Below are 27,702 nucleotides of genomic sequence, written 5' to 3'. Positions count from 1 at the left end.
ACCTGCTGAATCTGGAAAGGGCGTATATGAGACGATTTTGCATTATGTCGTCTATCCTGGTCGCTTGCATTCGCTTCAGGATTGATCCACCGCGTCCCATTGCTTGAGGGTATCAAAAACGAGAGTCCATCCGTTCCAGGCATTACATTGGCGCGAAAGCCAACCAATCCATCTGAGCTGGCTTCTTGACTTCCACCTTGTGCACTTCCTTATCGACCCTCTCTCGATCCAAGATCTTCGGCACGAGAATCTTCAACACGCCGGCCTCCAGTTCAGCCGTGGCGCCGTCATGGCTCACATCGACGGGGAAGTTGAAGGCGCGGCCGTAGACACCGGTCTTGCGCTCGTGGACCGTCATGAAGTAGCCAGGGTCCTCCTTCGGCTTGGCCTCTTCGCCGTTGGCCTCGTTTTCCGGCTTTTCCTCCTCTCCCTCCTTCTTCACCATTTCCTCCTCCTCTTTCTTCTCCGCCTCGGCCTCCTCTGTCTTCACTCCTCCATCCTCTCCCTTCACTAACGCCCTCAACAGCAGCGTCCTGGTACTGACCCACTTGAGCGTCATGTCATGCTTGTCCTTCAATCCGGGTAGCTCGACATCAATGCAATACTCCGTGGGTGACTCGCGCAGGTCGATGCGCGGGCAGAGCAGCGTGTGCGGCAGTGCTGCCGGGTTCCCGAACGATGCGAGTTCCTTGAAGGCGTGTCCGATGGCGTGGCGCGTGTGCTCGAACGGGTGGTGGTGGAGTGGGTAGTGCTGCGGTACCCATGTGGTGGTCCATGGGTCGGTGTAGAATGGCGCAGCGGCGTAAGGAATTTCGGCCATTTTCATTGGTATTGGGTTCTGTTGTTGTTGTTCTTGTGTTGGTTTCGTATTCTTGTTAGACTTGGTCCGCTGGGGGGCGATGGCAAAGGCGCACCCATTATATAGACGCCGGCCTCACGGTCCAGGTGATGTCCGCAGTGCTTGGTACTCTGCATGGCGTCACGAGGACATTGATGGAAGACACTCGAGCTTCCTTTGGTATTCCACGCATGGCTACGGCAAGTAGGGTGGCGTGAAATGAAGGCACCGCGATTTATGCTGCCGAGGGACTGCGCCTGCACATGACCGCAATGGGCGCTCTGAACACGAGCAAACTTCACAATGGGCCGTGCCGGTATACCACGAAAACATGATCAGGACGGGCTATTCCATGTGGTGATCCGGCCACGTGCCGGGCTCTGCTACCGCTGCCAGGCACTTAGACCGTCGAATTCTCAGCGACAAGACTTTGAACGACCAACAAGCATCTGAGGTCTTATGTCCCATTAATAAGACACCACCCTCTCGCCGCTCAAGTAAACAACGCAAGTGGCATGACCGAAGCATTCCCAACTTGGCATCTGCAAAATCCAGACGGGCCTTGACGGGGGGCTCGGCCGGCCTTCTCGGCTGTGCCAAGTATCACACCACCCGCGCGGAACACCGAACTAGACCCCAGCGGCCCTCACCGACAGCACACCACACCACACATGTTCAAATCCGCGCAAATCCTCCATCTCCTGCCTCCTACGACCCTCTCATCTCTCTCTCCGTAGAATCTGCCATCGTATCTGCCACACACACAGCCAACCTCGCCACTTCGCCCACCCAACGTACAGAAACAACAATGCCCTCCCCAGCATCCACCCTCCCCCGCCTCCACCTTCTCGCTTCCGTGCCAAGACGCTATCACCCCACCACGAGTATCACCACCACCAGCAGCTACAACTCCAGCATCCGACTCTACAGCGCCACCGCACAGAGAAGTCTACCGACAGCGCTGGCCCGCGCGGGCCGCGCTGCGGATCTACGCTCGCATCCCGAGTCCGGCTTCACCCAGGAAAAGCTGCCGGACGTCAAGGGCATGCATCATTGGGACGAGGGGCATGCTACCGAGAGTGAGGCTGATGTGAGTGTTTGACCTGATCTTTTCGTGCTGGCGGTGGTCGTGTGCATGTGATGGGCGTACGGGGGCTGGTGGAAGTAGTGCAGAGGTGGGAAGGGAAAACTGTGTTCGGAGGGGCGGGCGGTTGAGTGTCTCTGTTGGGCTGTGGTGTTGGATGCCAAAGGGCAGAAACTGTTGCTGACGATTCTACAGGTCCACGCGGATAGGGAGAATATATTGGGCATATTCAAGGGGCTCGAGCCGGACCGGCTCAAGAAGGCAGTCGAGAAGGTGGTGGACAGTGTGGTCAAGAAATGAAGGAAGGATTTCATTCGTGACGACTCTATAACACTTTCTTGTTCCGGTGTTTCGGATCTAGCGTGCGGCTCCAAGCCTGGTTGAGTGCTCTACAGAAAAGAGGCTATGCTACGTTGAGTAACGACATGTCCCAAGTGTGGTTTCGTGTCCAGTCCTGACCCGCATCATCGTCTTCGAGTTTCTCATCTCTGACGAACGCTTCTGCTAGCTGAGTTGGGAGCGTTTTTGTGGCGGCTGCCGTTCCATAGTCGGAGGCCACAGCTGTGTCTTAAAGAGTTCTGAGGCCGTTTTCGTTGCTCACCTCCACCACATGTTCGGACAGATCATGGCTCAGTTTCGTTGCTCGTGCTGTGGTTTGCCTTGCCCAGCTTACGTAGCTCTTCACCTACATCGATGTGGAAGCGTCCGAAATGTTGTCAGCGGAACTTCGCGCCAGGAATCACGCCCAGCGTAAAAGGCGAGTTTGAAAGTTGTTCCGCTGTGTTAGTGACGGAGGCACAGAACCTTCGACAGCTTTGTGCTCGCCGGCAGAAACTATCGAAGTAGCATCAGTTCGTCCCCTTTCCAGAACCCCATCAACACGATTCGATGACTCGTGAATGTCCACTTCTGAGGTCCTCAAGGTCACGCTACTCTGCGAGAACTGTTCTCAAATGCTTCCCTGCTAGAGCTGCCCATGAGATATCTGGATCCTCTGACCACGGGTCGAACGCCGGAATCATGATTCTCTTGACATGGAATCGTGCCGCAGGTCCGGGGGTTGTCGCCTTATGCAGGCGACGAGGCTGCAGCTCAAAGGGTGAAGTGGGTCACCTCGTTCGATCACGCACGGATCCCAACGGCGTAAGCCGACACACCTCGACATAGACACACAAGACAGCGACGTTGGTTCTTTCCAATCTCAGGCACGTGCGGGCCGATCCGAAGTGTGTTGGTGCGCATTCTGCAACGTTTTCAAATTCAAACCAGGTCGGGCTGAAGCACCATTACCAGGACCAGCTATTGTACGAGGTACGCTCCTCCAAAAACACCTAGGTCATTTTTCATATGATAGGTCGAATGTTTGATACTTTCTGATGATCATTCGCGTGCTCACGGATGGCCAACCACCCCACGGTGATAGTTGAAGTTCAACCCATGGACACTACAAAATGTATGTCTCCACGAGCCTGATGTCCAAATCTTATGCCACATTTATATTTCGAAGATTGTGTTCCTGATTTGGTGATATACTTCGATAAAACCTACTTCAATGTTACAGCAGAAGAGTTTTACACAGGGTGCGCATATTCTTGGAGTCCTTTTCAAAACGCTGTACAGTGCGAGCAGAAGACTCACCACCACCTGCTGGGCGAGGAGGTTCGATCAAAGCCCCGCTAGGCTTGTCTTGGCAGCAGTGTGAACCCTAGCCCGACTTCATCTCTTCGAGGAGCTCATCTTTGCTTCGTGGCTTCTGCCCGGCTGCAGGTAGTCATCTGGTCATCATTGATGGCGTACTGCTCTCTCTCGTTTTGAGGACTGTGTAGATAGTTTCTCAACAAGCGGCGGAAACACTCCGCTCTGGCCCCGCCGTCGTAGCGATCTGCATACCCTACACCTTGGGTTACTTCGGTAGATCGAATGGTGGAAATGCGGCGTTATGAAGCTTCAATGTACTTCTCCAATTGCACGATCTCCCAGCCTTGGCTCGGGGCATTACACGATGACCATCTGTGGTCCTGCCACTTTCCTTCCTCAAGCCGGCTCACGGTGAACTGATCGACCAGCGCCACACCAAACATGAGGCCGTTACAAGCTGCATCCCACTTTCTGGCTATGGCTGCTGTTGCTCGTGCATCTTATGTTGACTCACTGCCCAGCAACGCCCAAGAGCTCTTCAGCGAGTCCATGAGCTGGATGGACACGTTTTACGACACCGAGGCAGGCTACCTTTACGACCTGAGCGCCCAGACAGCGCTCGACCATGAGACTCGCTCGTCAGCATGGTACGCGTTGGGACTCTTAGCACGTAACGAAGACGATAATGTCCAGCAGGCCGAGAAGATCGTCAACAACATCATCTCTGGCCAGTTTCGGAACGAGTCGCAGCAGTGGTGAGACCGGATCTCTGGTGGCGAGTACGCACACCTCGCTTACCATGGTATAGGTATGGTGACTATCAGAAATTCCCGGAGGAGCCCGCGGTTGGCGTCTCAGCATATCCGTCCTCCATCTACAATAGCTGGGATCCGAATTGGCGAGGGTGAGTATCATCCGAACGAGCTCTGTATGCCGGAGCCCTAAGCGCAGTATTCTCCCCCTGAGATACTATTTATCCTCTGCCTAGCCAGCAGCACCACTGACCGCACCAGATTCGTAGGCACGACCTTCATCATGATCCTCGAAGAGTTCCCTGCGCTCCTCAGCCCAGAAACCATCTCCGCGATCGAATCCTCCCTCTACCTCACCGCCGTAGGCGACACCTACCGCGTTGGCGGCGTCGACTCGGACAACCTGTATCCCTCATACAGTAACCCGGCAATCATGCGCGCCTTCACCTCAATCTACGTAGGCCTGAGCCAAAACGCCAGCAACCTAACCGCGGCAGGTGAGACGGAAGCACACGAGATCATCGACCTCTTCTCACGCGCCAACACGCTCGCCGAGTTCAACTCGGGCACCTACACGGGCGTGTCACTTTTCGCGCTGACCATGTGGGTGAAATACCTGCCAGAGGATCACTTCATGCACCAGGAGGGCAAGGTCATGATCGCCGAGACCTGGCGAGCCGTGGGCCAGCTATGGCACGCCGGGCTGAAGAACATGGCGGGACCCTGGGACCGCGCCTACGGCTTCGACATGCGTCGCTACCTGAGCTTGTTGGCGCTGTGGTTCTGGGTCGTGCCCGAGGTGGGCAAAGAGGCTGCTGGGCTTCCGCGTTATGTAAGTCCTGTCTTCCGTCATAGGTCATCACGTCCCCAAATATCGCAAGCTGATCAATTTCACCAAAAGCCCCAAGTCCTCTCCCACTCCGCCGACTACGCATGGGGCCCATTATTCGCGGTCCTAGCAGACTTCCACACCGCCCTCATCCCCACCGAGGTGCTGCCCAAACTCACAACCTTTGCCGGCGAGCACACATTCAACAGCTCCGCCTTCTCCCCTCCCTGGGACCTGGTGCCGCGCAACATCTCGGCCTGGCTGGCTGACGGCATCAGCATCGGTGCCGAAAGCTTCGAGCAGACCGTCGTCGGCGGCGCCGTCAGTAACCCCAGCCAGTTCAGTCCGGCGGCCGTGCAGTGGGATACCGGCGATGGCGGGATTGGCTTCATTTCTGTACGTTCGCATCCATTTCTATCCGTCCACGTGTAGCGCTCCCACTTCTTCCCCTGCCTTAGCTCTCCCGCTGGCAGCGTAGTCTACTGACATGTGCCCCGTCCTCGTCAAAGTGGTACGCCACCGAGCCCTCCCTCACAGCCACCGTCTCCCCCTACAGCCTCACACTCTCTTACCCACGCGGCAACGCCTCCTCGATCTTCAGCCTCATCGTCTCGCCGTTCAAGCGGCAGCCGACCGTGTCCTCGTGGGCGGATCTTGTAGGCCTGCGCGCCAATATAATGACGAATTTCGGTGTGGACGGCAGCTCCTCCTCGACTTACAACGTGACGTACGGCGGTCGTAACGGTGGCGCGGACGAGCCGATCAACGACTTTGAATTCTGGAACTTCACGTACGTGGTGCCTGAGGGGGTGGAGGCGCCGATGTTGAGGCTGGAGTTGGAGCTTGTGTGACAGTAAGAAGAAGGACGGGCGGCAGTCCGTGGCGAGCAGAATCAGCGCTGACAACTGAGGACGGGTGCAACGGTAAGTTGATCGGTGCTACTTCGCAAAAATAGGATGCCTGGCCAAGTCTTGAATCATGCTGCCAAAAGCATCAATTCACAACAAAAGGTTGAGGCGAGGCCGGTCGACTGGCATGCATGGGCAGCACTCGCGCCCATCAGCAGAAGTCGGCCGAAGCACCGTGCAGAGAACCTAAACGAGAGCCAGTTCCGCTGCGTGTGGAAAGTGCTATTGCATTATCGACATCTGATCAATCCCTTCATACCCCGTGCCGCATCCTCAGAGTGATAGACCAATGCCCGGTCCTGCGAGATGAACCATGCCTGTTCCCCCCTCCAGCAAATAGCGCCATAGTATGCATTTGACCACACATCCCAGATGCCGCTGAAAGACCCAAAGTGCCCGGAACGGAAACCAAATCATCGCGTACGTTCAGAGAGTTCAAGTCGCGTCCCCAGTTATCACCAGGCAGCTGCCGCCATGGCGCTTCTCACCGCTTCATATCGACATTGACGTAGACTCTGCTCTCAACGATGCGTCCGCTGCGCCGTCTCCCCTCTCCATCGACGCCTTCCTCGCGGAGAAATTCGCTCACGAGAGTCTCGTCTGTTCCCTCTCGTCCGTCTTGACCCTCACTCGTGTCCCTTCTTCCGCTGCCGTCTAACGCCCGCAGGCCCTGTAGGTCATCCTCTCCCATCTTCCTCGCTGTCTCAGCCGCAATGAGAAGGCCCTTGCGCGTCAATTCCCGCTCCTCCTCTGGCCCCACAAAGCGATGGATCGTCCGATGGTCCATGACGCGCTCCTCCTCGTCGCCACCGCCCTCCACCCACGTGCCCTTTCCGGATCTGCCCTGCCTACGGTAGGCCGAGAACTGCGCCGCCAAGGCTGCCGCATCCTTCTTGCGCACACCCTGCTGTCGTGCAAGGAGCGTGCGGGGATCTGGGTCTGTTTTGGGCCAAGGGAACCCGTAGAGCATGCTGTGCCGCTCGCACCGGGGACATTCACGCCGGGTCTGGTACCCGTTGGCCTGGAGGAAGTAGCCGTGGCAGCGTTCGTTCTGACATCGCACCCATCGATCGTGCGGTTGAGCGAGTAGCCGGCGCGTGAGGACGTAGTCGCCAGGGACGCGGATAGTGTCAGCGACTGGGTGAACTGAGAGAGTCGCGCGAACTGGTGGAGTCGAGGCGACCGGCTTTTCTATGGAAGGAATGATTCCTGGGTGGGGTGGAATCTCGCCAAGGTTCAAGGTAGGCTCGATAGACGCAACCGTGGACACCTTAGTCATAGTGAGTTTCGTCATTGATGACGGCGGAGACGTCAGAGTTGGTTCAGACGCTGCGGGAGTAAACACGTTGTTGCCATTCGGAAGTGGTGTGTTGTTCTGCTGTGTAGATGCCAATGTCGAGGCCGCAACAACCTCAATCGTGTCTGCCGCAGCATCTGTCGGCTCGTCGTTCTCGAGGACAACTTTCTCGACATGCTCAACTTTGATCGTGACAGGTTGCACGTACGTTTGCTCACTACTGTTGTCGGTCTCCGACTCCTGGCTCGAAGGCGAAGTGGTGGAAGGAGTCAGGGGAACGGAAGCCCGCCTTTTGCTTGAGGCGCGCTTGCTACCTCGGCTGTTGCTTGGCTCGCCTGTCGTGGCCGTAGGTGATGATAGGAATCGACCTTTGAAGTCACGCTGAGGGGTGGCCGAGCGATCTTCAGATACGCCTCTGGATGCAGCACGTGGGACTGCCGAGCCGCGCCCCTCGAGCTCGTCTATCGCAACCTCAGACTCGGATGTGCTAGGGGGAGTCCAAGAATATTGGAGCTTCGATGGCGATGCCACGGACTTGGCCTTCTTCACAGAACGAGGTAATGTTGAGAGGGAATCGTCTCGTTTCCTTTTCTTGCTGAGCGAGTTGGTCGGTAGCTGTGGAATGGGTGTGGAGGAGCCACTTTCCGGCTGAGTGAAGGCGGCCTTGGAGGTCCACCCGTTGTGCACATTGGCCTCGCAAGTCGAGCATAGGCACTCGACATTGTCAGGGCCAAAGTAACTGTCGCCGTATGACACCGTTATCTCCTCTCCGATAGCAATGTTTCGCGTTGCGACAACTCTCATACTATCAACGCCTTCCATCTGTAAACGTGCATTGGAGTCGCAATCATGGTTGGCGAAGCGGGCTGGGCCCAAGAACATCTGGTCGCTTTTCTTCCGATTATTGACCACGATACTGAAATTCCGGTTGGTGATGTCCAGGTCAAGAGACTCCTCGGTGGTCAGAGGAACTAGAGTGCCTGTCAGGTACTTGATGACCTCTCCTTGCCGGATCCGCTTGCGAGCAGTGACAGCCGCTTCGTAGGTAGTAACAGTATAGCGATTCGTACTGGATACCTCCCAAGCACAATCGGTTTGGTACATCAGAATGTACTTGCGAAGATGGGCGATGAAGTGTTCTTTTTGAGACTTGTTTTTGAGGGTGTTCTGATACCGTTTCAGTCCCGGCAGGCCGAGCAAAATCTTTTCTGCGGCCACAGGATCTTTGCCGACAATCACATGCTGCAAGAGGATCTGGGGGATCTGTTCCTCCTTGATGCCACGGACGGGGATGTGTTTCGGCCGGTACTTGCGAATTTTGAACTTGTAAAATGCCTAGAAGAGGTCAGAGCACGCGCTGATAGATCGCGACAGCGCCAGCATACATTATCAATCATAACATCAGAACAGACGTCGTCGTGACCAGCCAACTCAGCAAGGGTTAGCGGCTGCTTCAGAGGGCCATCTTTGGCTTTGATCTTGCGACCCATGGTGCGATGGGTTGACAGGCGCAACGTTGACAGCGAGAACGACAGGTGTTATGGGAACATGTAGTTATTCAAACGATTGTGAGGCAATGCGGAAGTAGGAGCGCGTCCTCCGGGGAGGCTGGGAGAAGTGACAGGCGATGCGATCGCAGAGGGGAACGCGCGTGGATTTTGAATGCCGAGCTCCGGCCCTACTGGAAATCTGCGATGAGGTCTGGCAGATTACAGCACTGCAGTCAGCGACTTCTTTGTCGCATGAGCGAGGCCAGACATCCTGAACGCCCTGAAAACCGAGGGGAGAAGAAAGAGTGACAGCTGAGCGAGGGTCAGGGTAGAGTTGCAGCGGTCGACCCAGAGCGCTCGACATAACATCCAACCGCCAATCAGCGCGTGGCAAGCGGGTACTCCCGCGGTTGATTTCTGGCGCATCTAATTCGAACATCCAGAACCGAGCGAGTCCATCTCGCTGCCATCAGCTGCTGCGAGCCTGGTCATGCTGCCACGATGATACAACTAAAGGTTCGGAACACTGTCACAAGTCAAGCTGTGCTTCACTAACATATGTGCAGACGATGCTTAACTGTATCGACAACTCAGGAGCCGCCATCGTCGAGTGTGTTGCGGTAATGCGGAAGAAGAGACAAGCGGCAAGAATTGGTTGGTCATGCTGGAGTAATCGCTCATCAGATGTTCATTGACGATGTGCAGGCGACAGAATAATAGTGGTCGTACAAAAACAACGGTCCTTCGGTGAAGGCAGCTCTGGCGGCCTCAGCATCTCGAACAAAGTTCGACGAGGCGACATCCGACACGCCGTAGTAGTGCGCGCGCGGAAAGAGGAACAGAGGAATGATGGCAGCTTGATCAGATTCGACGACAATGCCTGCGTATTGATCAACAAGAATGGCGACCCTATCGGATCCAGATTAACAAGTATGATCGGTCCTTCCTCAACTAGAAGCCATCTAACATTCTCTCAGGTGTTGTCGGAGCCGAATTACGAAAAAAGCAATGGTCAAAGATTCTTTCCCTTGCTCCGATGCATGTATAACAGCTTGGATGTGTATCAAAAGACATGCATAGCAGCATGGCGCTGGGTATCAAAATGTATAGAATTCATTCATGGCCACTCCAAAGCTCACCGCATCGTTTTTGCCGTGAAAACGCCTTGACCCATGCAGATTCGTTCCTCAAAGTTGTCGTTAAAATGTCACGATTTCGTAAAGACGAAACTGCAGCTCAGGCATACGTAGTAGAGTTTCTACATCGTTCAGTCCTTGTTGATTTGCCAGGGATTGGGAGCTACTTACCATGCCTGTGTCGCCACCTCGCTGCTGCGACTGGAAGTATACGGCGTCCTTCTCTTTGCACTTGGGGCACGTGGTGGCGCTTCGAGGGAGCTGTTGAACGGGTCAGCAAGGCGTATCATCAAGAACATGGGCGTGGCAATGTACGGTTGGGTCGTTGGCGACATCAGTGGTGACGCCAGCCGTCTCGGTCACGTTGGATCCAAATTCTTTCCGAAAGGTGCAAGCTGGTTCACCAGCTTCGATATGGTGGCACGCTTTACATACGAATGAGAGAGTGCGGGTCGAGGCGTCCTCTTTGGGATATAAGAGATTCGAGCTATCGGTAGTTAGGAGCGACTGCCAGAGGATCATCTTACGGGGGAGCCTACCACTCTTGACAGAACTTGAATACAACAGTCGGGTTCACGAAGTCGCCCTCAGGCGCAGGTGAGGCAGCGTTTGACATGTTGGTAGCGGCGGTGGTGGTGCTTTCGACTTCGCTGTAGGATATTGACAGTAAGCGTGACTCTGTCTACGGACGCCGGGTCGATGTAGGCTCGTGCTGCTGCGATGCGAGAGGAGATCAGTGCCCACCTCGGTGATCAAGATTGTGTAATGGCGCTGCGAAGGTTCCCACCTTCGTTCCTGCACTTGTTCGCGACTCGCCGCACCTTCCTTATGCGGAGCAATATCTTGGCATTAATTAGCCGGGCTGAATGCTGAATTGCGGGCGGCAAGGCTGTTGGTTCTAAGTCCCGGTCACCCCTCTCAACCAACCAAGCGATCGGCGACACTTCTTCTACCCCACTAGAAGACTACATCATCTGTCTGTACCTTGCAGCACACATTTGATCGACTTGTTGCGTTGCAACCTGGTAATAGTGTAGTCACACCTCATATCACATATGGTCAGTTCCGCCGTCCCCACTATCCGCACCATCAACTCATAACCCGCAGTCCGACACAGGCCTTCCTCCCGACTGGGAGGTGCGACACTCCAATTCCAAGAATCTTCCATACTACTTCAACTCCAAGTCTCACGAGTCGCGATGGGAGCCGCCCGAGGATGCCGACACCGAAAAGCTCAAGATCTATATGGCTCAGCACCATAGTGCGTCCTCAACCCGAGTCGATGGCTCCGCAGGCGATGGCAAGATTCGTGCCGCCCATCTACTCGTTAAGCACAATGGCAGCCGGCGGCCTTCAAGCTGGAAAGAGCAGAACATCACGCGGTCCAAAGAAGAGGCCATGAAAATCTTACAGGGCTACGAACAGCAGATCAACTCGAATCAGACTACCCTTGGCGACCTGGCCGTCTCCGAGTCCGATTGTACCAGCGCTCGCAAGAGGGGCGACTTGGGCCTGTTCGGCAAGGGTCAAATGCAGAAGGAATTTGAAGACGCTGCTTTCGCCCTTAAGCCGGGCGAGATGAGTGGCATCGTTGAGACTGCCTCGGGGCTGCATCTCATTCAACGGTTTGTTCTCGACCTAGGCAATGCATGATTCGCGCTGACTCAAGGCAGGATCCAGTAGTTAACTCTGGTGGCATGTCTGTCCCCAGGAAGACCAGACATTGAATTAACTAAAAGTCCATGTTTGTCAGGTTTTGTGAGCATTGCCTGAAGCGGCAGAGACAAGACTCCGTTGCGAGCGCTTGGTGCATCGAAAAGATCGAGGATGACCAACGTATCTCGTCTCACCGTACTTTTAATCGATGAGAACAATCAGCTCAGCTATCGAATACCCATGAATCCCTTTAAGAATGCGGCGATTGCGGCTATTACAAAATGCATTCGAGCCTGGCACATGACTGCGTGACTGCTTCGTAGATGCTTGGTGACCAACGAAGCGCGTTTTGCGCCAGCTCGTTCCCACCAATCTCCCTGGTTTACTATTTTCATCGATCAAGGCTCCCGCTTGCTACAAATTTGGTATGTTCTAGGCGACTTCCGCCTATAGTACCGTGACTCGCCTAAGGTGCTCTATCAAGTTCTTGGCGGCAGAAGACGCTGACCAATGAGAATACACGACGAGAATGATATACCCGAGTCGAATCATAGTAAGCCTTGCCTGTGTCGCTTCAGTGTGTGTTGCCAAGTTGCTTTCCATCTGCCTGCGCGAGCTTCGCACCGAAATCCGGGCGCCGCACAAGTTCATGGACGCAGCATGGCTGTGCTCACCTTGCTCCACGAGAGACCTTACGCGGATCTACACAAGGCGTGCTACATCACAATCCAGCATAGACCGAGAGGAACCCAGAGAAAGGGGCCAACAATGCCTGATGTGAGCAAAATTTACGACCCCCTAAAGGGAGAACAACAAAGGGGTGGGGTCGAATAAGGATCTACAGAACACAGGAGCACCTGACATGCAGACTTTTAGCTCCGTGGAGTATGGTCTAAGACATTGAAAACATATCCATCCGTTCTCAAAAGGGTTGGAGTAGCGTGTATGGCCTGGAAGGTGTGTCACAGACGCCGTCTAGCTATAGTGGTGGCCTTCGGCAGCGCACTCAGTGGAGCTCGAGCATAACGAAGCTTCAATGCTGTAAGGCATGATGCAAGACGTCGGCCAAGGTGCTGGTTGTTCCAGCTAACCAAATGCTATAGGATCAAACGACGAAGTGTCCATTCCTGACCACTAGATTAAGTCATCTGTAGAGCCTGAGGAACGGGATGGAACGCGAGCTGGCATCAAGGCTAGCAACGTAAGATCCACGAATGGATCAGGCCTACAATCAAGTGCCGGACGAGATGTCGAGAGCGTCAATGGATGTCTGGGTGAGTGCCAGTGACGAAGGTACATAAATGAGCAAGAGGAATGCTGCTCTTCCTTCTTTTTTGCCATAGCGACACCAAGCTCCCTTTTCCACATTATCTGATCAGCGAACATCCAATCCTTGCACCGCATCCTGCCTCTGTGAATCAATACCTGACAACATGCATTTCCTCAAGCTCGTCCTCATTGCCGCCAGCGCAGTCTCAGTTGCCCAGGCTTGCAAATGCGTCGAGGACGGAGAACAGGTCGATGAATGTACAGCCAACGCTTGTGGCCGCATCGCGGGTGGGGTTCTCAACGGCGACGACTGCGACGCCGATAGCATCTCAGAGGCCCTAACCCAGTTTCGATTGCTCTGTGCCGACTGCATCGGAGACAGCCTTGAGAATCATTCTGACTGTGACCGTTGAAGTACGTGTATGGCTCGAAGGTACGAAGCCTCAAACTCGTCGACTGCTCTGGCACCCGGACTAACGGTTTCAAGAGGCTTTATGATCTTTGTCATTCGGAGGTCTACAAGTGTTCTCCCATTCTGGCGATACAGAGACAAAATGCATGGTCGGAGAATGGAGGCCGCCTGAGTTGTGAAACAGGTTTTCCCCTCCGTAGGGAGGTTTCCTGTAAATAGACAGATGGGAACAGCCCGAATTACGTCAAGTATAGAACTGGAAGTACATTGAAAATTCACATTGACTTCTCTGCACTGCAGAGTGACTTGATGCCGCTCTCTGTGCCCATACGCTGAAAGAATAGTCGCCGAAGGGTAATATAATCATTAGCCATATGTGAACCTGATCCACGGATATCAGACGTCAACAAAATTCATGGGAGGCTTCCCTAAGCTCACAGGAAATTTACATCACGAAGCCTCCACTGGTAGTACGCAAAGGCTTCACGTCAGTCTTGCACACCCCCAATGGGACACACCTTGGCTTGTGATTGCAGTGTGTTTGACGATGCATTGAGTGGAAACACAGCGAAGTTCAAATCATACTCAGATATGGTACTCGCGCTTGGAAAACGAGTACTCGTCTCAGCCTTTTCCAATCATGAAATTCATTCTTGAAAAACAATAATGGGAAGAGACGTGCCATGCCGTCTACATGTTATGTGGATGACACGGCAACTCGCTTTGTGCATGAAGCCATCCTTAGATACCGCCTTGAAGCGTGGCCAGACATATAATCATGCGTAGGATCCTCAATTCTGATCGACTAACGAGAGCCTCGCCATTCAGCTTGGTGTGGCATATCAATATCACTTGCTTTTCGTCCACTGTACACTGCGGACGTTTCTGTGTTGAACTTAACTCCGTTCTCCTTGGGCACCTTGCAATCTTGAGATGCTGCAGCAAGACAGATACTACCAAACTGTTCGGCCCTTTTCTCTTATAGCAACGGACGTGTCACTCAACATGCCAACATTGCCAAACCCCCCTTTTCGCTCACGGGACAAGCTGAATATCTCATAGAGATTCATATACCTACTAATATATTAGCCATCAGACACCTTGGGAGGGGGGCCAGCCAATAGCTTGTACACAGCAATATGAAATGCACGGGACGGTCTACAACCCAGAGTGGGACGATGACCACAATATGGCCCCTCATCATTCTTGATCGCTGAATGCTTACACGCATGAACAACTCTGAAGAGGCGCGTAGCAGAGATACTAGTAGCGCAGTGTTGTCGCAGATCAGGCAACGATCCTAGCGTTCTTCAAGTTGACTTGAGGTCGAACCTTAGTGGTAGATTCCGTATGGTTGTATGTATTATTTGAATGCTGCCGTTGCGCATGGCACGACCAATCAAGCACCTTCGCCGAGATGCATGCTCTTGTGCTACACCGCAGGCACCCCAGGCAATCGTTACTCCGCGGTAGCACAAAGGCTGGACCACGATTGGCCGGAGACCTTTGACGAATACGCGCTTAGTAACGTCGGCCTACTCAACGGCTGCAGTGTAAGCACACTATGAATCGCTTTCCTATTCAGGCCTCCTGCGCAGCAAATGTCCTAAAACTGCAACTCCGACAAGACTGGGGGCCATAGCATAATAAGGCGGAGATCGCGATTTTGATGTCCGGTAGTGATAGCTTTATCCCTATTCACGGCTACTTCAATACACCTAGAACAACTCCCTTTGATTGCGCCTCACCCTTGGACTTTATACGGGCTTCAAATCATTGCCCAATACCCAGTGATTGAGATACAGAATGTTCGTCGACGTCATGGTCCGGGTCGCGCTGGCGACATTGATTGTTGGCGTTGTGATGCTCTTTGGCACCTGGATCTACCGAATAACCCTTCACCCTTTGGCGCATATACCAGGCCCAAAACTTGCAGCCATGACCAAGTTCTATGCAATGTTTTGGGACTGGCGACCCGCGTCTTCTTACATCAAGAATTTCGCTAAATGGCACCAGCAGTACGGGCCCGTCGTCCGAATCGAGCCAAACCATGTACACATCCTCGATATTGATGCGTACAACCAAGTATTCCAGATTGGCACCAAGTTTTATCGTGACCCGGCTCTCTATAGTGTTCCAATATTACGAGGAGGCTTCTTCAATAAGCTGCATGTCAGGGAGGCAAAACCACATCGGGACCTCTATTCACCCTACTTTTCACGCAATGCGGTCAAGAATCTCGAGCCCTTCATTCGAGACCATCTACAAGTCTTTCTGCAAAGGATCGACGAGATGGCAGCAAACAATGATGCGATCGATCTGAGCCGTGGCTATCGTTGTCTCGTGGCAGACACCATCATGCGGTATAGTTACGACAAACCTTTTGGGGCTTTACAATCGCCGGACTTTTAAGTATCAGATGCTGGAAGATCTTGAGAGGTTCTTCGATTTCTCGGCAACTCAAACAGGCTACATACCAACTCTCGCAACCTCGCTGGTTGATCTAGCAGGAAGAGTTCCCCGGCCTTGGTTAAAATCGATTCCAGGCCTTCGTGCAGCATTCAGTAACCTCGACGGATGTCACAAAAGAGTCGTTGAGTTGAGGAAAGAGACTTCAGCTCAGCAGACTCCATCAGTCTTTCGTACTGCGCTGCACCCAGACCTTAAAAAACATCAGCCTGTTTTCAATGACAAGGTTCTCGCTGCTGATGCTTTTACGATATTCACAGCAGGCACCGATACCACAGCCCATACGCTAGTCACAGGCACATGGTATCTCCTCCAAGATCCTTCAGTCATGGAACAGCTCCGGAAAGAGCTCAAGTCGGCCATACCCGACAGCACTGATGTATCGCTCACGTGGTCTTCACTTGAGTCGCTTGAATATCTCACTGCGGTGATCAAAGAGTCGCTACGCCTATCTTATGGCGTGCCGGGCAAATTGCCTCGCATGGTCCCGCCAGCAGGTGCTGAGCTTGCTGGATATCGACTTCCAGGCGGCACTGCGCTCAGTATGTCCTGCTACATATATCATCAGCATCCAGCCTACTTTGCAGAACCTGAGAAGTTCCTGCCCGAACGATGGCTTGATCGTGAGCAAGCAGCGAGTATGGAGAAGTACTTCATGCCCTTCAGCCGAGGGAGCAGAGGCTGTATCGGGCAGAACTTGGCGTGGGCAGAGCTGTACTATACGTTCGCCTTCCTGTTCCGCCGTTTCCAGCTGGAGGCATTCGAGACTACTGAGGCCGATATGGAGTGGCACGACGCGTTCGTGGTCGCAACGTTTGGACACCTCAAGGTCAAAGCACGAAAGTTAAGCTCTTGAGCATAAAATGTAGCGGCAGCCAGGGGTCTAAGCAACACACTTCATATGAGTGAAACCTAGCGCTCAGCAGCGGACCATGACCTCATGGGATAGCATATGCATTCGCAGACCCAAGCACCTCGCTGCTTTATCTGAATCCACATAAGGGGAGTCCGAGTGGTGGTTGTGCGATACTGAACAGAGGCCAAGCCACAGGACAGCAGCACAGCAGTTGTCGCTGAGTGGCCTCGTCGTCCGATCTCAAAAGTCGCCTATCCGAACCCGCACTCATCTGTACGTTGTTGAAACGGCTTCCCAGGCCCGAGTCATGTATCAGGATACCCCAACTTAAGCGAAGCTAGCTCCTCGTTTCGAGATCGATCAGCTTTAGCCGATCAAGCCCGGAGTCGAGGTGCTGTGAGAGACGCTGGGTTGCACCAAGCAAGATCCCTTGAGTTTTCCAGGACTGAAACTGATGGCAGCTGCTTGGTAACCTGTGTATCGTGGGATCTTAATAACAGCAACACGGCTAGCATATCTGTCCCTCCCTTCCTCAACTACGACGCGAGTATGCTATTGCGGCTCTGCCTAGGCACATTCTATGTACCGCGAGAAGATAGCTGTTCGTCAGACACCTACCGGCACAAAACCGGAGCCATAGGGGTAGGATATCAGACAAAAGTGGGTCCTGTAATGGGCTGCCAAGATCAGGGGTCAGCCTCTCTCACACTTCGCAACGAGCTCCCTCGTCTCCATCATCGCCTCGAGGCTCTCTAACGGGCTTCTGTCTTTGGCTCGCTAGGCACGACTCGAAGGCGTGTCTGAAGATCGTGGACTGGAGATCCGGCTAAAATGGCTTTAGAAACAACATGAAGCTTCCCCACGTGTCGCCGTCCGAGTCTCATGTCATGATGCGGCAGCCTGAGTCTCACTATACAGCTTCAGGTCGGTCGCAAATGCGCACAGAGCTATGGACAGGTAAACGCAGCTGTGATGGCTCGCCTGTGGCTAGAGGTGATATATATCTCAGTCGACGATCCCACATTATGCTCGATTCTCCAGCAGTGCTCACCATCATCTCGACCCCCCACCTCAACACAACGATCTCCTTGCCTCATTCCGCCGGCCGGACCTCCAAGTCTTCGATTCTCACTTCCTCAAAACCACCCAGTCAACTTCTGTTGCCCCATCTACAAAAATGCAGATCTCTATCTCCGCCGCCTTCCCCAGCCTCGCTGCTCTCTCCCCTCTCGTATCCGCCATCGCCGTTCAGGTCCGCGAGCCCCAGAACCAAAACCGCCCAGTCCCCACTGGCGACTGCTGCGTGGCCAACACTTCGCTGAAGCAGGACACTTGCACCGCCGCATCCGGCGCAACTGGCCGTTGCGTTCCTGGCGGCAATGACTGTAAGTGACGCGCTCTTCCTCCCAGGTAATCTGTTGCAATCGTGACTAACAATCGAAAAAGGCGGCGGATCGCTGAGCTGTGTCGAGGAGTCGGGACTCGAGTGCGATGACAGTGTGATTGAGCGTGGAAACTCGCTATGCCGAGCAATCGCTGGGAATGGTGGGTTGTTTGATGGAGCGAACATCATCCAGAGCTTGGCGGATGCGACTGTCAACTAAGCCTCGTGCGGCGAAGGTGCACGGTCTAAGGCGCACCGGAGCTAGGGCGAAGAGCAAGCATCATGTGTCGATGAATGGGATATTCCGACGCAGCAGCGATTGGTACATAGTCCAGGCGGATAGTTCTGTGAAGTTGAGCAGCTCTAGATGCGGCAGGCTATTGGTCTGGACCACTCTCAGCATTTATGCACTTCGAATCTACCTGTTACTGCCAGCAACTCTCTTCCCACTTGGTCTCTGTCATGGCCTACGATCAGAACCCTACCCAGCGTGCTTTTCGAGTTATGCACCGCCAGGCTTACGGACCCAGTCAGAGAACAAGACCTTTGCACAGGTCAGGCAGTGAAAGCCTTGGCCATGGAAAGGCGACAACCTAGAGCTGCATGACCGCACGAGAAGCCTGCACACACACGGTCAGATCGGGTGCATGCGGTTCCCAAAGATGAAAAACCTCTTCGACTTTCTTGCCAACATGCTGACAACCTGCTAGGATGCTGCATTCGGCGATCTTCTCTTTAATTGGACAGCACTGCGGAGGTTGAAACCAGAACGGCGCGTGCGTTTCCCAAACCGGGATCTGGAGCGCCACACTCGGCTACAAGGGACACCACCTCCAAGGTATATATGCTGCTCTATAATGCCTGTGAAGGGACTGTAGAGAGACGCTCGAGTCTTGCCAGGGCATGCATCCTTCCAGCAAGAGTAAACGCCGCATCTACCGAACAAGAGCAACTGCCCCACAACCATGTCTACCCGCGACACCATGGCCTCCCTCTTTTCATTAGACGGCAGCACAGCCATTGTGACAGGCGCGACAGGCGGTATAGGCCTCAGCGTCGTCCCCGCGCTAGCCGAGATGGGCGCCGACATTGTCTCCCTGCAGGTTCCAGGCGACCCGCAGAGTTCCACCCTAAAGGCCGCCATCGAGAGACACGGCCGCAGCTTTCAGGCCTTCGATTGTAATCTCAAGTCCGAGACCGATATTCAGCAGACGTTCACCCGCATCTGGGAGGCCGGCATCGTGCCTGATGTCCTGCTTCATATGGCGGGCATCACGCACAATTCGCCCGTTCTCGAGACGAGTAGCGAAACGATGAATAATGTCTGCTAGTACCTCCCTTCCACTATAGCAATCCTCCGATCTTTCGCTGCCACCCATGATATCAACTGACATGCTTTTGCAATGCTGGTAGGTCATCGATCTAAACGTTCGTGCCCCCTACATCATTTCCCAGCACTTTGGCCGTCGCCTCGTGTCGTTACACCATCCGGGGAAGATCATCCACATCACCAGTATGGCGGCCACTCTGGCACAGGAAGACATCTGCGTGTATGCGGCCAGTAAAGCCTTCGTGCGGCAGATGGTGCGTGGCCTGAGCAACGAGTGGGCGAGGGAAGGCATTCAGGTCAATGCTGTTAGTCCAGGGTGAGTTCTAAGAAAGTATTTACCACTCTTGAGGCAAACAGGAGGTTGACATTGATGCAGTTTCATTCAGACGCCCATGAGCAAGCATCTACACGAGAATGAGGATTTCAGTGCGTATGTGAAAGGAAGAACTAGTATGCGCAGATGGGGCATGCCGGATGACTTGAAGGGCGTTGTGGCGTTCTTAGCAAGCCACGCAAGTGACTTCATTACCGGCGAGGAGATCGTGGTAGATGGCGGAGTAATTGGACGTTAGAGGACGGCGTGTGGCACACCTATCATTTGTGTACCAGACAGGTCAAGTGGGATATGCGACCTACTCGGTGCTCATTGCTCTGCAACGCCTCGCCAATTACCCCTGGCTCTGCTTAGTCCTTCTCGTCACAAAGCGATTTGATGGGACGGCACTGTGGTGTCCAATTGCGCAAAGCCCATTAAGGAGACTGCAACACTTCTAGAGCTCAAGAAACCGTGGAGGCCCCTTAAAGAGCAACGGATTTACCTGTTGATACCTGCGTTGACCGCTCTCAATTGGGACAAAACATATCAAGGCATATAAGTAACCCGCTACTTTCTGTCCAAAGCCGTGTGCTAGCATCTCTGACCCCAGCGACCGTCCAGACGTTGACGAATCTGTGAGCGGCTGGTTTCTCGACCAGAGAACATTCTCCAGGGCGAAGGCAGCGAAAATTGCCTGGACATTCATCGGCGTGGTCATGTTTACCCTCTTTGTCTGCCTATATCTGAAGGCCTGCCTCAGAGATAGGCGACAACAGGCGTACGCGTCGTTCATATGTCCAGGCCACGAAATATATGGTCTGCCGATTGGAGGTGGGAGCCCGATTCACCAAGGAAACCCAGGTGGTTGACGGGGACGAATCGCCGCACCAAGATGAGATGGGCTTCTCACATGATCTTTCAATGTCGGTGACGTGAGGGGCCAGGAGTAGGGTGGGCTGCGTGCAAAAGACCAATTCTCAAGTCAACCATTTGCAGTAGAATATGACTACAATTCGTGGTCACTGGCTGGAGTTGGAGCTCCTAAGACTGGGAAAGAGTGCTCGCCGAAAGAGCTTGTCTTTAAGAAACATTTCAATTGCTTGCTGTCTAGGTGGCTTTGAGGGCGTGCTATAAGTACATCTTCTCCTCAAGCCATCGTTCAGCTCCATGTCGAATTCGCGTTACTTCTTCTCCTCTTCCTTCTTCGGCTCAGGAGGGGGAGTAGGCAGCTTGAACTGCTCTGGAGTCTGGTTGGTACCGACACCGACTTGCTCCCATGCGCTGGAGCCGCCCTCAAAGTTCCTCCAAGCTTGGCTCATTTCCAGTGGCTCCACCACAATGCGTTTCTTCTCTTCATCATACCGAATTTCGGTGTAGCCAGTGAGTGGGAAGTCCTTGCGCAAAGGGTGACCATCAAAGCCATAGTCCGTCATAATGCGTCTGAGATCGGGATGGCCGGTGAAGAAGACGCCAAACAGGTCATAGACTTCGCGTTCATACCAGTTGGCACCGTCGTAGAGCGGCGTGATAGATGGGACAGGCGTGGCTTCGTCAGCGTATGTCTTCACGCGTATCCTGCTATTGTGTCGGACAGAAAGCAAGTTGTAGACGATCTCAAAGCGATAGTCTTTGGTGGGAAAGTCGACCGCTGTGATATCCGCTACCATAGTGTATTCCGCAGCCGTATGGTTCTTAAGAAACGAGAAAACGGGCAAGACGCCGGTGGGTGTGATATAGATGCAGAGCTCATCTTTCCAGACCGAAAACTGCTGGATGTATTTGGGCATACATGACATCAAGTACTGGCCGTACTGATGGAGAGGTAGAGACTTCTCTCTGTGTTTGGAGGATTCGTCCACGACGGGGGCGGAGAGCTGTCCCATAGCTGCATAGATGTTAGCAAAGATTCTGGCAGCTCTGCAGGGTGCGCTCACGAGGTCTTGGAGCCTTGCGCAACTCAGACAGCAGATCTGGTTTAGCAGTGCGTTGGTCTTCCCCAGCTGCGCGAGGGGTGGATGTGCTGAAGGAGCGCAAAGCGGTGTTCCGGGCAGGGCGAGCAGCAGCGCTCAGCGCCTTCTTGCTACCCAGACGCAGCATGGCTTGGGGCGTCGACATTGTAGGGAGCAGGTGTTGTTAACGCATCGCCGCTCAGCTGTCATGGAAAGATATACTCCAAGTGTCATAGAGCTCCGAAGATGCGGCGAAGCGATGGTGCCCACGTGACCGAGCTACCGCCCAATAAGGCAAGGCGCGGCGGCGCGATTTGATGCCAGCATCGACCAAAGTCATCGCCATCAAACTGCCACCATCTCGCTACCGCGCAGCCTCTGCTTCTTCAATATTTTAAACACCCTGTATCCTAGTAGTCATCTTGAATTGCCTTGCAGTTGCATCTTACTCAATCCGAGTGCGCCATTTTCCCTGTTCAGTGCATGGAGAACAACTGCATCTTGTACTTAGTGGTGAAGGAGTTGAAGGTGTTACAGACAGCCTTGACACATCCGAGTAATCATGAGTCGATCTCAAGATACGGTCATAGACGACGAGGAGGATACCTGGTACGTTGCGAACCCATGCTGTGTCTTCAAGATTGGTTACTGACTTGTTGCGCAGTCCTCTCTGTATTGAAGAGTTCGACCTTTCTGACAAGAACTTCAGACCATGTCCATGTGGCTACCAAGTACGTGAAACAGCATATTCACTCTTTGCTGCTTTATCGCTGACCACTCCCGCAGATATGTCAATTCTGCTTCAACTCTCTCAAAACCACATACGAGAAGAGCACTTGCCCCAATTGCAGACGGCCTTATGATGAAAAGACGATTCAATACAAGATTCCGACCGCTGAAGAATTCAAGGCCGACCAGGCAAATAAGAACAAAAAGCAAATAGCTGCCAGGCGCAAAGAAACTGAAAAGCGCGAAGTCGAGACTTCAAGTCGGCGAAACTTAGCTGGAGTACGAGTGAAACAACAAAATCTGGTTTATGTGATTGGTCTTGTCCCTCAGACCAAGGACGAGTCAGCTTTACTCCAGACACTCCGCGGTCCCGAATACTTCGGTCAGTATGGTGACATCGACAAGATTGTGGTCAGTAAGGCCAAACCTGGCGCTCCAAATCAAGGTGTTGGCGTGTATGTGACGTACGCCCGAAAAGAAGACGCCGCTCTGTGCATTCAGACTGTCGATGGCTCAATGAATGGCGACCGCATGCTCCGCGCTCAGTTCGGCACCACCAAATATTGCTCTGCTTTCCTCCGTGGCGAGACTTGCCAGAACAAGAATTGCAGCTTCTTGCACGACGCTGGCGAGGACGGACAAACAAGCTCTCTGCAAGGTGAAGCACATGCACCGAAACCAAAGTCTGCGACCATCATGGTCCCGCCTCCTCGTCCAGAGTCCACTACCCATTCAATATCCTCGCAGCCCATGGCCCGTCAAGGCAGCAAAGATTCCGAGGGTCACAAGGACAGCACTGATGCCTCAGCACTGCCATCAAGTGCTAGCTGGGCCAATGCCCCGAGTGCAGCAAAAGTTCGACGGACGAGCCAGTCTACAAGCCGAGACACACCTAGCCCACGTCTTGCCCACACTGCACCTACTTCACAAACCCAGCCACAAAATCCAGAAGCCAAGGGCAAGCAAACTGCCGCTGCTCAGCCTGTGTCCGAACCCAGCAAATCGATAGCCCGGAGCAGTCTGCCTCCCACTCGCGCCAAGTCCAAGGCCCCATCAAGTGACCCGATACAAGCTCTTTTTGACCATCTGCTGGAGACGAGCTCCCGTCCGTTCCAATTCGTGTTCAGTGACGCCTGCCTGAGTGATGAAGAAAAGGAAAGGCTGAAGGACTTCCCTTGCCTGATCGACCCTTACGGAGGTGCCAAACGTCGGGCTATGCAAGACAAGGAGGAGGCCGAGCGAGCCCGCCTAGAATCCGATGCTAAGACTAAGCTCGAGGCACAAGCCAAGTCTGCTGCCGAAGATGCGCTGGATGATGAAAACATGGGGGCAGGCAGCCTTGCACTCGGGGGTGAACCAGAAGACAACCCTCGGAGTTCATCAGCCCGTGGTGCTATCGGACGTCCCACTGCTGGTTCAGCATTCATGGCTGAACAATTCGCTACCATGAACCTCAACCCTCGCAGCTTGACCCCACAGCAGAGACAACAAATGGCTTTGCTTTCTGGCAATGTGCAACAAGCTCCTGGCCTCCAGCCTCCATCTCAGAATACTGCTTTCGAAATGTCCGATTTCGACCGCAGCGCTCCTCAATTCAGCCAGGCCCAATACGACCAAATCAGAAGTCACCAGCGTCATGGCTCACGGTATTTCAATTCCGAGACAAAACCTAGTGGCAGTCGCTTCCAAGGACAGCAGCAGTCGCAGCAACAACAGCAGCAACAGCAACAGCAACAAGGTTTCTACTCTAGCGGCGTCCAGGGTCCGCCTCCTGGCTTACCTGCCTCCGGTACACCACCCGTCAGCGGTGGAGGTATGTTTGCACACGGACAGAATTTTACCAATCCAGGCTTCGGCGCTGGCAAGGACGCAAATACAGATTTGCACATGAGGGGAAGAAGTGGGACTGGTGCAGGTCCAGATGCTAAACGTGAGTTGCTCCTCTCTTTGCAAGATAACCCCCTGCGTTCGCCTCCGCAATCGTCCGCCCCTGCTCCTGCTCCCGGCCTCTTCAACCCGCTGTATGGCCAATATTCGGGTGCGTACCAAGATCCGGGACTCGTCAAGCAGAGGAAGAAGGGGAAGAAGCACAGACATGCTAACACTTCCTCTTCAGGAGGTGGTGTCGAGCATCTTGCGGATCCGAGCATTGTCCAAGCCCGCATCCACCAAGGCCAGGGAAGCAACACCGGACAGGGGCAAGGGCTTTACAGCGGAGGCAACCAAGGTGGGTACCAACAGCAACCCATGAATCCAATGTACGGCGGCGGCGGCGGGTATGCTCGAGGCTGGTGATCGACCTCGACAGTTTGGCTCCCAATCACTAGCGACTTTTTGTTTTGCGTTCTGTTTGGCGTTGGGGGCTACAAAACTCGAAACCCCTAAGCGAATGGCATCGGGCGAGTAGCTTTGAGGTCAAAGTGAAAGCTAGGAGTTTCGTTCTCGACAATTACGGCATATCTTCGAGTCCACGTTCGACATTCTCCGCCAGTGGTGACGACCGGCATGTATGTTAGTTACCCTCCCTGTCTGCATCTATAGGGGCAGTCAGCAAAGCACGGTTCAAGTTCTTACATGTCTACCAGGACTCTTGAACAATAGGCTTTTGTGTCCTTCAATGTAGCCATTTCTACTGTACACTAGCTTTCACTGTCAGCCCGTCACTCTACCGCCGCTTACACTGCCTGCCGCCGCTGCCACGCCTGGGAGATCAACGTGCTTATCTACTTCATCTGGAACAATTAAGTTCGAGCCAAAGCTGACTGGAGTTATAGTGCATGACAAGAATTTCCCACCTCTGCCTGTCCGCACGGAAACACAGCCATCAGTCCTCCACTCCAGGGTGTCATCTTTCCAGAGCAGATCGTCGACACCCCGAGTTCCTCCTGGTTTCGAATCCCATGTTCAGCCCCCAATTGGCTCGATCTCTGGAAGTGGTGTTGCCACCCCCGACAGAAAGGGTACACCAGTGGACTCAAAGATCCAGCGCATCGTCTCAACTACAGTCATCCCCGCTGTTCCTGACCTGCCCATCGCGCCTCGCACCAGCACACCGAAACCTTCGAAGGATGTCACCCGAGGCAAGGAAGTCAAGGCTCCCAACGATCAAGTGATCACAGGCTCAGGGGGCGAAATGAATAACAGCGACATCAGTCTAGGATCTCCGAAGCCTCGTATGCGCCAGCCTGCGCTCCCCGACAAAAAGGACCCCGTTGGCGGCCAGAACGAGGCGTTAACAACGTCGCCGGCCAAGACACCGCCCTCAAAAGCATCGGCGAAAGCTTCTTCGATCGGGCAAAAGAAACCTACGAAGATCGACATTCCTATTGCTGCAAAGTCGACAGACGTGGACAAGCCCACAACTCCTACGCAAACTACAGCGCTAGAGGCCCAAAGTATCGTGACGCCATCAGCAACGGAGAGCCCCCGGGCATCAACACCTGCAACCACAACTTCGGAGCGTGAGCGTGTCCCGGGTCCTCGACCCAAGACGCTTCGCTTGACTACGACGAATACGACAAAGCCAGTCACACCTGGTGTGGAACAAGTCCTTCCCTCTGCCACCATAGAGAAATCTACACCAGTATCCACAGTTACTGTACCTACCAAAGATCCTCATCACTTCCCCCATCTTCCTTCGAGACAGCACTCGATCTCTTCCGCTCCACGGCTAGACAAGGATAGCAGACCAAGTACGCCGATGTCTGAGCAATCCCACCCGACCTCGACCACCCACTCTAGGATGTTGTCGGAGGTAGCCTCACGGTCTAGCACTCCACCTCCCGGCGGGAGTATTGTTGGCTCTGCACCCGAACGGGTGAAGAGCAAGAATCAATTGAAGAAGGAGCGTCGCGAAAAATCCAAGGCCAAGGAGAAGAAACCAATCCCGGATCAGGTCCCAGACGGGAGCGTTGCACCGAGCCCTGTCAAAGGCACGCCGACCACTGAAGAGGTCGGGCCTATCGTATCCCGCCAGAAGAAACAGAAGAAGGAAAAGACCAAAAAGGTCTACGATCCACCTTCAGCGAAGACGTCCAACGATGCCAAGAAGAAGGAAGAGTCTCAAGAAAAGATCCAAGAACAAGTCGAGAATCAAGAAGCTACCAAGACTAAAGTTGAGGTCACTCCTGAGCCAGCTATCATTGAGTCTGAGACCCCGACGGAGCTAGAGCCCGAACGTGAGCCTATCGAAACATCGTACACTGTTGCCGACTTTTATGCCGATCTCGCCAAAGCCAATGCTCCGTCCATGCAAGCGCTACTTGCGAAAAAGACGGCATCTTTTGACAAGATCTTCAGCCATCTTCTCGCTGACGGCGACATCACCAAGGATCATCCCTTGCTCAATCCTCCCAGTCTGACTTCCAAAGAATACAGGCTCCCTGGAGATAGTCGCAAGGGCCAGGAATACCTTGATGCGCATGGGTACACCACGACTAGTGCCTTCGGATACGTCTATGTGCCACGCAGCCAGCGGCGTGAGCTGCTCGATGGCAGTCATATCAAGATTGGCGAGGAGGTGGCCGCCAACGGGAAAGAAGACCTGCTCAAGAACTGCCTGATCACGCCCAGCGGGACAGTGATGCGCCATCTCACCAGCAAAGAAGCCGACCGCGCCATTGAGCTCGAGGATCGCCGGGCGTACTACCGCGAAGAATATGGAGACGACGTTGGAGGCATGCACGCTCTCGAGGCGCGTCTTGAGAATGATGATAATATCAATCTGGAGGGCGGCCCAGAAGAAATTGTGCGTCGAGGTGAGAGCAAGGGCGTTATTTGGGTGTACGAGGAAGGGGATGATGACGATGACGTTGACCCTGGAGACGAGACCGAGGAGGAGATCTTGGAAGCGGGTGAGTACGATGATGAGGAGGAGGTCTGGGAAGGGGACGATGATTACGACGATGACGATGATGAAGAGGACGCCTTCGATCATAGCACCAACGTCGCCCGCGAGCGCAAGGTTAACCTCCACGCAATGACCCACGAGGAGCTCCAGAAACGCATCGCGGAGACGCAGCGCGAGGTCGATGCTTCACGCAGGGAGATGGAACGATTGGACAAGACCATGGCCAAGGGCAACAAAGACGTGGCCAAGTTCCGTGACCGCACGTTAAAGAGCTTGTGAGGAGGGTGATCGAGAAGTGAAAGTGGCTGAGGGCCAATTGGTATATGGATGTTTGACGACCTCGAAGTTGTCATGGGTGAATGGGGAGATGTATTATTACCGCTGTACATAGTGTCCTCCCTGTGCATATCCACGAGCATAGCAGCCACGCACTGTGAATATCCAAGAACTGTTGATACTATAATACTGCTTACGCATCTAACCGAAATTGCTGGGTACTGGAAAGCGACAC

The 27,702-nt window shown here is 53.8% G+C and overlaps 12 protein-coding genes across 12 annotated transcripts; 8 read left to right on the top strand and 4 right to left on the bottom strand.

The window, feature by feature from the left end:
* Nucleotides 1-142: 142 nt before the first annotated feature.
* On the bottom strand, nucleotides 143-820 carry HMPREF1541_05316 (uncharacterized protein; the record flags this gene model as incomplete). Its single annotated transcript, XM_008719657.1, has 1 exon — nucleotides 143-820. One exon carries the CDS (start codon nucleotides 818-820, stop codon nucleotides 143-145), a length of 678 nt encoding a protein of 225 aa, XP_008717879.1.
* Nucleotides 821-1,646: 826 nt separating this feature from the next.
* Nucleotides 1,647-1,940, top strand: HMPREF1541_05315 (uncharacterized protein; the record flags this gene model as incomplete). The annotated part of the gene is made up of 1 exon (XM_008719656.1): nucleotides 1,647-1,940. One exon carries the CDS (start codon nucleotides 1,647-1,649, stop codon nucleotides 1,938-1,940), a length of 294 nt encoding a protein of 97 aa, XP_008717878.1.
* Nucleotides 1,941-4,001: 2,061 nt separating this feature from the next.
* Nucleotides 4,002-5,992, top strand: HMPREF1541_05314 (uncharacterized protein; the record flags this gene model as incomplete). Its single annotated transcript, XM_008719655.1, has 5 exons — nucleotides 4,002-4,315; nucleotides 4,369-4,464; nucleotides 4,574-5,144; nucleotides 5,214-5,537; nucleotides 5,651-5,992. 5 exons carry the CDS (start codon nucleotides 4,002-4,004, stop codon nucleotides 5,990-5,992), a joined length of 1,647 nt encoding a protein of 548 aa, XP_008717877.1.
* Nucleotides 5,993-6,533: 541 nt separating this feature from the next.
* Nucleotides 6,534-8,836, bottom strand: HMPREF1541_05313 (uncharacterized protein; the record flags this gene model as incomplete). Its single annotated transcript, XM_008719654.1, has 2 exons — nucleotides 6,534-8,681; nucleotides 8,732-8,836. 2 exons carry the CDS (start codon nucleotides 8,834-8,836, stop codon nucleotides 6,534-6,536), a joined length of 2,253 nt encoding a protein of 750 aa, XP_008717876.1.
* A 501-nt stretch (nucleotides 8,837-9,337) lies between these two features.
* On the top strand, nucleotides 9,338-9,884 carry HMPREF1541_05312 (ribosomal protein L14; the record flags this gene model as incomplete). The annotated part of the gene is made up of 4 exons (XM_008719653.1): nucleotides 9,338-9,352; nucleotides 9,403-9,490; nucleotides 9,542-9,766; nucleotides 9,814-9,884. The coding sequence occupies 4 exons, from the start codon at nucleotides 9,338-9,340 to the stop codon at nucleotides 9,882-9,884; spliced, it is 399 nt and encodes a 132-aa protein (XP_008717875.1).
* A 400-nt stretch (nucleotides 9,885-10,284) lies between these two features.
* HMPREF1541_05311 (uncharacterized protein) lies at nucleotides 10,285-10,458 on the bottom strand (the record flags this gene model as incomplete). The annotated part of the gene is made up of 1 exon (XM_008719652.1): nucleotides 10,285-10,458. A coding segment is annotated over one exon (174 nt), but the record flags the coding sequence as incomplete, so codon positions are not given.
* A 569-nt stretch (nucleotides 10,459-11,027) lies between these two features.
* Nucleotides 11,028-11,625, top strand: HMPREF1541_05310 (uncharacterized protein; the record flags this gene model as incomplete). Its single annotated transcript, XM_008719651.1, has 2 exons — nucleotides 11,028-11,030; nucleotides 11,080-11,625. The coding sequence occupies 2 exons, from the start codon at nucleotides 11,028-11,030 to the stop codon at nucleotides 11,623-11,625; spliced, it is 549 nt and encodes a 182-aa protein (XP_008717873.1).
* A 3,490-nt stretch (nucleotides 11,626-15,115) lies between these two features.
* On the top strand, nucleotides 15,116-16,634 carry HMPREF1541_05309 (uncharacterized protein; the record flags this gene model as incomplete). The annotated part of the gene is made up of 2 exons (XM_008719650.1): nucleotides 15,116-15,635; nucleotides 15,679-16,634. The coding sequence occupies 2 exons, from the start codon at nucleotides 15,116-15,118 to the stop codon at nucleotides 16,632-16,634; spliced, it is 1,476 nt and encodes a 491-aa protein (XP_008717872.1).
* Nucleotides 16,635-17,811: 1,177 nt separating this feature from the next.
* On the top strand, nucleotides 17,812-18,238 carry HMPREF1541_05308 (uncharacterized protein; the record flags this gene model as incomplete). Its single annotated transcript, XM_008719649.1, has 2 exons — nucleotides 17,812-18,019; nucleotides 18,081-18,238. 2 exons carry the CDS (start codon nucleotides 17,812-17,814, stop codon nucleotides 18,236-18,238), a joined length of 366 nt encoding a protein of 121 aa, XP_008717871.1.
* A 745-nt stretch (nucleotides 18,239-18,983) lies between these two features.
* On the top strand, nucleotides 18,984-19,920 carry HMPREF1541_05307 (uncharacterized protein; the record flags this gene model as incomplete). The annotated part of the gene is made up of 3 exons (XM_008719648.1): nucleotides 18,984-19,340; nucleotides 19,432-19,664; nucleotides 19,725-19,920. The coding sequence occupies 3 exons, from the start codon at nucleotides 18,984-18,986 to the stop codon at nucleotides 19,918-19,920; spliced, it is 786 nt and encodes a 261-aa protein (XP_008717870.1).
* A 925-nt stretch (nucleotides 19,921-20,845) lies between these two features.
* Nucleotides 20,846-21,779, bottom strand: HMPREF1541_05306 (NADH-ubiquinone oxidoreductase 30.4 kDa subunit, mitochondrial; the record flags this gene model as incomplete). The annotated part of the gene is made up of 2 exons (XM_008719647.1): nucleotides 20,846-21,549; nucleotides 21,599-21,779. 2 exons carry the CDS (start codon nucleotides 21,777-21,779, stop codon nucleotides 20,846-20,848), a joined length of 885 nt encoding a protein of 294 aa, XP_008717869.1.
* A 396-nt stretch (nucleotides 21,780-22,175) lies between these two features.
* HMPREF1541_05305 (uncharacterized protein) lies at nucleotides 22,176-27,470 on the top strand (the record flags this gene model as incomplete). The annotated part of the gene is made up of 4 exons (XM_008719646.1): nucleotides 22,176-22,222; nucleotides 22,278-22,344; nucleotides 22,400-24,569; nucleotides 25,117-27,470. The coding sequence occupies 4 exons, from the start codon at nucleotides 22,176-22,178 to the stop codon at nucleotides 27,468-27,470; spliced, it is 4,638 nt and encodes a 1,545-aa protein (XP_008717868.1).
* Between the last annotated feature and the right edge of the window lie 232 nt (nucleotides 27,471-27,702).

This window comes from Cyphellophora europaea, assembly GCF_000365145.1.
Source record: "Cyphellophora europaea CBS 101466 unplaced genomic scaffold supercont1.5, whole genome shotgun sequence".
In the NCBI taxonomy this organism is placed as follows: domain Eukaryota; kingdom Fungi; phylum Ascomycota; class Eurotiomycetes; order Chaetothyriales; family Cyphellophoraceae; genus Cyphellophora; species Cyphellophora europaea.
Note: the sequence above shows the minus strand (reverse complement) of the source record. Positions and strands in the feature narration are given on the sequence as shown.